At 40.0% G+C, this 10000-nt stretch overlaps 1 protein-coding gene across 2 annotated transcripts in view; it reads right to left on the bottom strand.

The window, feature by feature from the left end:
- Positions 1 to 10000, bottom strand: part of LOC137983013 (fibroblast growth factor receptor 1-like) — a 21749-nt gene that overhangs the window by 6968 nt on the left and 4781 nt on the right. Inside the window, exons 4-10 of one of the 2 annotated variants that reach the window (XM_068830173.1) lie at positions 8638 to 8659; positions 8447 to 8489; positions 5894 to 6170; positions 4669 to 4779; positions 3484 to 3674; positions 2256 to 2378; positions 590 to 660 (exon numbers count right to left, since the gene is read on the bottom strand). In XM_068830173.1, coding sequence (XP_068686274.1) covers positions 590 to 660; positions 2256 to 2378; positions 3484 to 3674; positions 4669 to 4779; positions 5894 to 6170; positions 8447 to 8489; positions 8638 to 8659 — 838 coding nt within the window. The remainder of the gene's footprint in view (positions 1 to 589; positions 661 to 2255; positions 2379 to 3483; positions 3675 to 4668; positions 4780 to 5893; positions 6171 to 8446; positions 8490 to 8637; positions 8660 to 10000) is intronic. The other variant, XM_068830174.1, reaches the window with a different exon arrangement.

The raw sequence follows: 10000 nt of genomic DNA, 5'->3' as shown, positions 1-10000 counted from the left end.
CAAGCCCACTTGTCAAGGAAAACTTGCCGACTTACACGGCACTAGCCTATTTCAGCCTCACTTACACTAGTAAGTTTTCCTTGACAAGCCCACTTGTCAAGGAAAACTTGCCGATTTACACGGCACTAGCAAGTTCAGCCTCATTTACACTAGTAAGTTTTCCTTGACAAGCCCACTTGCCAAGGAAAACTTGCCGACTTACACGGCACTAGCAAGTTCAGCCTCATTTACACTAGCAAGTTTTCCTTGTCAAGTTTTCTTTGGCAGTGTAAGTGCACTTGACAAGTAATTTACACTAGGAAATATCGTCCTTGACAAGCTTTTCCTTGACAATTGCAAGTTTCCTTGTTCAAAAACTAGCATGATGCCAGTTTTTGAACAAGGACACTGTCTTGTCAAGGGAAAAGTTGTCCGTGATATTTTTCCATTTACACTGCCAAGAAAAGTTGTCAAGGAAAACGTGTATTTTCGTTCAACATCGTGTTGAACCGTGTGTCACCGGCTAAATTCTTGCCAACGTTTTGTCACCCTAGCGGTACTTGGTGCACTCAGTGAAATAAACGTGTTGAGAACAAATTTTCAAACTTACACATCACTCATTGTTGTGCAGACGCCATATAATAAAGACTCAAATGCTGTCCATTTAACAGGCAAGCGGCCCTACGAATAAATCGGATCAAAACATAGCAAAGGTCACAGATGACAGAATCATTATGATGTCGTGAACTCACCAATACAATTGAACCCCGATAACACGAATCCCTCAGTAACTCAATATTCCCGTTAACTCAAAGTAAAACTGATTTCCCATGGATTGCTCTTATGACTAGTTCATATTTTACTTTAATTTCATTCTCAGTAACTGGAATGTGCGATAACTCGAACTGCTCGCTAACTCGAAGTTATTCATGATTACTTTCCTTTAAGTACTTTTCTTTATAATTTTATAACTCGAACCTCATTTTTAGAGAGTAATTTGCCATAACCACGATCCTGCACCGGAGAAAGCGTCAAGGACTGCTGACAGAATATTTTTCTAAATAACTACAGTATTAAGTTTTTTTTAAATACAGTACTGTAGGTACTCTTGAAAAGCAGCCAACTGTTATGATTTCGTTATTTTAGCTCCATGCAAGCAGATAAAACACAGATACATAGTGAACACTAACAGTTTAATCCATCATGGCTTCCAGACCGAGCGCAGTGCGCATGTCCTTACAAATACTACCACTGATCATTACACTAATGTTTTGTTTTGTTTTGTTTTCAAGAACTATACAATACAATACAATACAATACATACTTAATTGGCCGCTCCCCATAGGGGCTTTTCAGGGCCAATGAAACAATCAACGAAACAACAGAACACAACAACAACTACTGTTAAGAATCCCAACTGGCCGGAGGCAAACCAGTTGGCTATTTACAAGTGCAGCTAGGAAGTTGAACCAGGGACTACCAGGAACAAATCCAACGAGTGGTCAGAGCGGTTCTTGAACCCGGAATCTCCCGATCTCAAGGCAAGCGCCCTAACCACTGGGCCACACTGTTTATAAAAATGTTCTGTTTCTATCGGCGTTTGAATGGTAATTAATTAAACACGCAAGCATAAAATTAAACCCCTTTAATTCCTTGTTTTTTTTTTCTATTCTTTTAACTCCCGATAACACGAACCTTTTTCACTCACGTTATCAATCGGGGTTCAACTGGAATTTATGAGAATCACAACCAATGGAAACGCAGTATCGAGTGTTTAATTAACCTTGTAAAATTCTATGTAGTTCAGATGTCACCCTGATAAGCATTCCTTATCTCAATGAGAAAATGACCATTCTTTAAGCCAGCACTAATTACCGTATTAAATAATACATTCATTTCACAAGCGATATAAAGTATCACTTACGATTTGATTTTAATCCTTCTGATGAGCTTAAAAGGGGTCGGTCACGAAATTTACTATGTCAGTCGAAATTGAGCGACTGTGAAATGCCATTTTGCGATTCTTTGCCAAGACGCTTTGGGGATTAAAGTTGCATATCGAGTACACGGGCGACTAATTAGTACTGAAAACTACACAAAATCACCTGCACTGCCAAGACAATATCCCTTTTAAGTAGACTCGTGTTTTCATCAATTCTAAGAGGATGTTTGGGGAAACATTATAGGGTTAACCTCCAGTTTTCCTTTTCAAGATGTTTTGTATTTTTTTGTTGCTCCATCTTGAATAAATCTTATGTTATGATGTAAACACCTACCGAAGCATTCCTTCTGTAGAGGTCTTCTTTGTACACATCTCTTGCCAGACCGAAATCAGTGATCTTGCAAATTTCGTTTTCCCCCACCAAAACGTTTCGTGCAGCAAGGTCACGATGTACAATCTGCAAAAATCGTGGGTAACAAATTTTTCGTGATAGTCAATTCCAAACAAAATTCACTGATTAGGCAGTATTAGGCAGTTTTTAAACGACGGTAACAAAATCCGATTACTGGAGTACTTAATCGTACAATTTAAGACGGATTATAGTTTCAAGCTCATGCTGTCCTTGAATAAATTAAAGCCGGTTAGCTAAGGTTTTCCTTTGCAAATAATCCTTACTCCGTGTGCAAGGGAAAACCTGGCACGTTTCTCTCGTCATGTCTTCAAAGAGATATATGCAAAGTGGCAAATATGGATCGTCAGTTTAGCAAAAAACGTTAAGAAATTAAATCTGGAAATCACGCTTACAGAACGACCTCGTGAGCTGCTTGCCTTGCTATACTCAGGACGGCAAACGGCTGACTTCCTCAGAGCGGTTCAGCAGCCCAGTTACCTCCCGAAAACCAGCCGATTGGTCCGCATCCGACTTTTCTTGCTCAAACACTAAGCCTTGGTGCTTAAATAACAACAACCGAACGAAAATAAATAGCCAGAAAGGTCTTTTATCGTGCGCACCAGCAAATGAAACTCAACCCGGGGAAAAGTGGTTAGGCCACTCTAATGCAAAACGCGGAGGTTAAGTTCTTTCTATAATTTCCTTCAAATTGTCATATACCCCACGTCGTTTTCATTGACTCTTGTACGTGCTTATCGAAGTCTAAGGAATTCGCCAAGCTAACGGCTTTCAATAAGTATCCACTTCATGGGAGAAAACTTCTCGGTGAACCTTAGCGCTACAGGAGTCGACGAAAACTCGCATGGGTTCATCATAAAATAACCACCTTCTAGCATCTCTGTGTCTACTTTCTCCCAGACTTAGAATCCCCAAAAATATTGTCATCAACACGGGTACCTGTCGATAATATTGTATAGGCCACTTTGGAAAATACCATAATACTCTTTGTTTATCCGCCCAAATTTTGGATAGGCATTGTTTTTGTTTTCTCTTAATTGGGACCATTGTAAGTTCCAAGAGAAACTGAAAACAATGCTTATGCAAAATTTGGGGGGACAAACAAAGAGTATTATGGTATTTTTCGAAGTGGCCTATTCCATACATGGCTTACCTTTTTCGAAGAAAGAAATTCCATTCCATTAGCAATGTCCCATGAAAAGCCCACTAGCTGTTTGGGACTGAGAGAGCTATTTGCTTTGATGTCCGGGTCATTGTAGTACGTGTCCCGGAGTCCACGGCTTTTTCTCAGGTAACCCAAGAGGTCCCCAAATGGAGCATACTCTGTGACTCCCATGATGGGACCTAATGAGAAAGGTACTTGAATGTAAGGACTTTTATATAAGGGGCCATTTGCATGGCAACAGAGAATACCAAGGCCTGCTTGTTCGAAAGCCGATTAACTTAATCCAAGATTAGCGTAAACTTTTCTTTTATGTTTTCAACGTTTTGGTGAAACAAAATGTATACTTTTGCCAAATATCAGCGTTGAACAGCATTTGGAAGTAGAGAAATGAACTCCTTGGTTAATTTTTAATCTGGGATTAGCGCCAATCGGCTTTTGAACAACCGGGCTCGGGACAATAATTTGGTCAGCCGGAATTTCATTTGGTATTTGTGTTACACCATGTGTCCCAAGCCAACAAGATGAACTGCTCTTGGATCAAATGCTTTGCATTCAGAGAGGCAGCGCGTTAATTTCCACTGAGAAGTTAGAGTAAGATTTGCCAGCAGATCAGTGTTCTGTATCCAAAATGGATCTCAAATTAATCACAGACTGGATTTACCGTTGGTTGTTAGTAGCCCATTGCATGGTTGCTGTCTGTATGAGCATTTAAACTGTTATCATATATATTGAGAAGAGAGATGGCGCAGTGAAGATCACTCGCCTCCCACCAATGTGGCCCAGGTTCGATTCCCAGACTCGGCGTCATATGTGGGTTGAGTTTGTTGGTTCTCAACTCTGCTACGAGAGGTTTTTTTCTTGTACTCCGGCTTTTTCCTCCCCGCAAAAACTAACGTTTGATCAGATTTGTTTTCTCCAATTTAGTGTCCGTAGTTACTTCTCCAGCGCAAAAATACTTGACACTTAAATGAAGTTCATCATTTTCGGCCTCACTTTGGATAAATGCAGGTGGTACTTTTCTCCGGGTACTCCGGTTTTCTCCTCTCCTCAAAAACCAACAATTAACTTGTTTATTTCAGTTTACAGTGTCCCCAATTAGTGCTCCAGTGCTAGAACGACTAGACACTTAAATAAAGTTCCTTTCCTTTCATTTTCTTTTCCTTTCTTTCTAACCTGTTCTCGTTACACATCCCAACAATTGAATCACATTGGGATGTGAATCCAGTTTTTTCATAGTGTTTAATTCAGCTAGGAGGTCCTGTCTGTTTTCATCAGTTGCATTCTCTGCAATTAGAACAATCTTTGCGTGACAATTTATAAAATAACTCGGATAGTACGAGTGCTCTCATTGGTCAATAGATGTGTTTCCTTGAGAGTACTGTAAACATGGTTGTCACGTCACGCTCTGCTTTTTACAGAGGTCGGTATGCAGACCCTTGACCGCGAGTCAAATTCTCCCAACCCTCATTGTGTTTGGATCTGGATATGAAAACACAGAAAAAGTCTTCATGCACAATTACAATGTAACATTTATACTGTAATCCGCTGATTTCTTATCCCATTGGTTTTCCATGTATTTTCGTCTCATGTACTTTAATGTGGATGCTCAAATAAAGAAAAGAAATTTCTTCCGGGGTTCGGAATCTCAAATCGTGGGATTTAGAATCCAGATGTAAGAATTCGGTAGCCAAACATAGGAGTGCGAAATTCCACTCCTGTGGAGTTCGCAGTCCAGTAACGGAATGCTTGTGAAGTACGTGTCCAATCCAAAATTTAGGAACCTCAGATTAGCCAATAAGAGGGGACATTTCACTGTTAGTTGGGAGCTTACGAAACGAGGACGACGGCGGCTACGAGGACTTCATTTAAAAATGCAAGTTCGCGTTATTCATATCAGTACGAAGCTTTTTGATGTCGTTTCGCGTTAAAAATGTGTATTAACTGTCGAGGAATTAAACTGGTGTGAGTGGGTTGAAAGCGTAGAGAGGGAACTGAAAATTCATCGTCATGTGCTAACGTCCTCCACAGAACCTTGAATTTGGTCATTTCACGTCGTCATTTAGGAGATGACGGCAAAGAAATGTACCAAAACGAAAAACGCACGTGCAGAGCGTGCAGAGCCATTGTTTTTGCTCACTAAACCTATTGTCTTGTAGCGTCGTCGCTGTCGTCGGCGTCGTCGTTTCGTAAGCTCCCTATTATAGACAAGAAGAACTAGTTACCCCGCAAATTTATTTAAAATCCCAAAACAAATTGCAAATTGTCATAATTGTTTTTCAAAGTTTTGTGATAGATATCATTCATCCTTTTTGCTAAGTGCCTTTTTGAAAAAAAAAAAAAAAAAGAAAAGAAGAATGATCAAAATGGTCACACAACCATTCGTAACAGGTCAACATACCTCTCAGCATTTTGATAGCAACAAGTCGATTATCTTTGTCATTGCCAGGTTCACTTTTTAAAAGTCCCTTAGCAACCTGGCCAAATGCACCCTTGCCAATCACCTTTAAGATGGTGAGACTCCCCTTCGGAATTTCCCAGTCCTTTTCGCTCGGGTATGCCGCAATAGGGGGGATGACACAATAGTCTTGTAAAGTTGTATCGGGTGGCTCCTCCTTCATTTGTTTCCACGGAACACTCGTTTGATCCTGTGGTATTGTATCCTGGGGTATTGTGTCCTGTGGTATTCATGAAAATGATTTTTACCGTAAGTATTACTACGTAATAGTAATAGTAGTAGTAGTAGTAGTAGTAGTAGTAGTAGTAGTAGTAGTAGTAGTAGTAGTAGTAGCAACAGCAGCAGTAGTAGCAGTAGTAGTAGTAGTAGTAGTAGTAGTAGTAGTAGTAGCAACAGCAGCAGTAGTAGTAGTAGTAGTAGTAGTAGTAGTAGTAGTAGTAGTAGTAGTAGTAGTAGTAGTAGTAGTAGTAGTAGTAGTAGTAGTAGTAGTAGTAGTAGTAGTAGTAGTAGTAGTACTATTACTAACTTCTACTATTACTACAGCGGAGGGGTTGGCGCAGTGGTAAGATCTCTGCCTTCCAACCCTAAGGTCCCGGGTTCCATTCCCGGTTCTGCCGAGACTGGAATATTTGGCGACCTTCTTTCCCGCTAAAGTTCACTCAGCTTTCCATCCTTCCGAGATCGGTAAAATGAGTACCAGCATGCATGGACTGCTTAGAAGCGGCTGCAATTTGCGCCTGTATATATGCTTCCAGTCCGCTGGGGGTAAGTTGATCATTGTAAAGCGCCTTTGAGACGTTAGTGATAAGGGCGCTATATAAATGCACCACTTTACTTTTTTTTACTTTTACTACTACTACTACTACTACTACTACAACTGCATTTAATCACGATGTCACTTTCACAGCAAGAGTCGTGAGTTAAAAATATATTACATGACTATTAATTGATATTCATTTTTCAATTTATCTCGTCTCAGCTAAGATATAAAACGTAGTAACCAGTCTAATTACTTTCAACCGAGTTTGAAAATCATGGCCAATGCCGTAACTATACAATGACTATACAGAAACTCTACGTTGTGTTCTTAGACTCTTGTGTATAACTGTAAAGTATAGCTGCTGTAGTGAAAAGATGGCATTTGATAATTAAGAAATGATTGAATGTGGAAGAAAATCGATGAATAGTACCCCTTCAAACGTAAATTTAATGACTTCCTTCAGCAAATTAATATTCTTGGAACTGAGGAGACGAATGTTAACATGCACTATAGTGGATGCCAAGTTGCCAACATTCTGACTTGGTCTCCTTTGAAATATGAAATTTTTTTAGAACCTCTTCCTCTGTCTGATTTTCTCCGATCTCGTTTTCTTTTGGCTTTTTGCCTACTTTTATTTGCTTCTGGTTGCTTCTGGATGTTTCCTTTTGGTTGCTTTTGTTTGCCTACTGTTAATCGACTACTGAGTGGTCCGTCTACTAGTTATTCTTTTAATCTGTTTTGTTTATTTTCTACTGACTTTTTTCTGTTTCTTCCATGAGCCTAGTACATCAAGAGTGAATTAGATACGATTGTTGTTATGGCATGGGTGTACCCCTCAGCAAAGTCACAAATGAGTCTATTTTTAGAATACCCTTTCCCGCAAAAATCAGTCGTAGTGTCCCTGAAAAAACGTGGCAAAAGCAGTCACGCGTGGCATGGCTTCTTCTGATTGGTTAAAAATGGCGGCCCTTTGTTTGTTTCGCGTGCAAGGTGTATCTAAAAATAAATCCGTTTGTGACTGTGCTCGGGCAAGACCGCAAAGTGATAGAGCGATTTTCAATTGAGTGTCGTAAAAACCAAAACCAGAGTAATTACTTTGCCCAATCAAAAAGGACGGAGACAATCCAGCAAACCAATCAAAACTCGAAGTAATTACACGTAGCCGACACAAAGCGCGGGAAAATGTGCACGCGCGAGCCACGATTGGTTTTGGTTTCACTTCTGATTGGTTGAAAAAAATGGCGCGAGAACTTTGAACCAATCACTGAGTGAAGTAATTATAAACCAAAGTAATTATCTAATTACTTTCGACACTCAATTGAAAACCGCTCTAGATCAACACTCTTATCTAATTCGCTCTTGGGTATACACAATCTTCGTCCAAGTACACAGCCTAGAATAGTCTCGCTATACTTGCAGGCTACAATGGCCTCAGCTGTAAACAGCTTGTCCGAAAAACAGCTGTTGTTGTGTTAATAACTTCTGTCAGTTTGCAAAAAAATGGAAAAAGTGTGGGAAGTCAGCGCTTTTTGCTGTGAGACTTATTTTGGAAAATAGGGAGAACTAAAAGAGGTTCATAATTGGATAGCTTTTTTGCTGTGTACAGATGAATAAGCCCTACATGATGGTGTAAGCGGCAGCCTGTTTTTGGTATGTGCTTCAGTTAAAAATAAAGCTGTTCTTCAAAGATGTTTTGTCCATTAAAAGGGATTATATTTTTGATCTGCTGTACTCACCATTTCAATTTGAACTGTTTCAGGCCCATAAACACGGGAATCCCTATTGAAAACAAGAAAATGCTCAGATCGTTTGCTTTATTTTGCGTTTAATTTACCCGCAAAGTGCACATAAAAACAAGGCAACTCCGTGTCTGAAAATTCTATTGCTTCTTGCTGCATGACCGAAGAAGAAGCTAGAGTATTGTTACCTTTTATCAATGACGTCGGCTGCTGGGAAAAAAGGAAAAAAGTCTATTAATGCGCATAGTTTCCAAGTAAAAATAAAATAAACTAGTAAAGCTATAAAACTATGAAATCATGAAAGCCACATAAAAACTGTATTAAAACGTCAAAACATGCCATTTAACATCTTTGTGTTTCTGATATTACAGGACAACTGAAGTATGCCGCATATATCTCGCTGCAGCCGTGTCAGCAAATTACTGGTTCAAAACTAGCTGGTATCTGGTGTCGAGAATTTCAATTTTGCGATACAAGGTAAGAGCCTATAGCTTATTGCCAAACGTTTTTTTTTTTTCTGATTTTTCAGCAAATTTTTGGCGATCCTGATTAAAAATTGCATTTGAACCCGTGGTACTCTATAAAGTACTACCTAAGCCTTCGTACGAATATCATCCCAGAGTCCCGTTTTTCCGCTGTATTTGCTTAAATGAAAGGGTTCCCTTACACGTAGCCGATAGGAGATAGGATCTTGAGGATGACCCGTATGTCATCACTCAAACAATCGCAGCACATGCGCAGTGGAGCAAGATTGGCGTAGTGTTGTGAGCACTGGCCCTCTACTTGTATGACCCGGGATCGATTCCAGGATCGAAGGATTCCGGTCTTCTATTCCTGGGATCGATTCTCCAGGATCGATTACGAAATCGATTCCAGGGCTAAACGCCATCTGTGGGTTGCGTTTGTATGGAGCATTTTTTTGTCAAAATTCAAACATGCCATTCAAACTTTCAATTCGACAATTCAAATATTCAATTCGGCAATTCAAACTTTTAACTCGGCAATATTCAATTCGCGTCACAAGTCACAGGTCATTGTTTTACCGATACAGAAAGGATCGGATCGTTTTCACTGTCCACACGTATCCGGATACACTCCAGTGCTCAGTGCTTTTGGCAAAGCTTTTGCTTGTTGAGCATGCGCGAAATCGTATGTGGGCGTTATTCTCTTTGTTTCGTTAACGAGTTGCACGGGAGAGTTGATCAATCTCACTCAGGAAAGACTGGGTCCGATAGTGTTACGTCAGCGTACTCGAAAATTTGAGGATACGACCTTCCACACGTATCCGAATTCGTAGCGTATTAAATAATTTCCACTCTTGAAACCGTATTCAGAAATTTCCGAATACGCCGGATACGTGTAGACGCATGCTATCAGTGCTATGTTCGCATGGAAAAAAAAAATTGCGCATATAAAACTTTCCGGATAAGTTTGGATGGGGCCTAAATTTCTCCATTGCTCCCGTATCCACAAACCCTCGATTTGGTTGTTTCATGTCGTGGTCATGACGACAACGGCAAAGAAATGTACTAAAATGTATGACACGTGCCG

This window comes from Montipora foliosa, chromosome 13 (assembly GCF_036669935.1).
Source record: "Montipora foliosa isolate CH-2021 chromosome 13, ASM3666993v2, whole genome shotgun sequence".
NCBI lineage: Eukaryota > Metazoa > Cnidaria > Anthozoa > Scleractinia > Acroporidae > Montipora > Montipora foliosa.
This window is presented reverse-complemented; position numbering and strand designations above follow the sequence as displayed.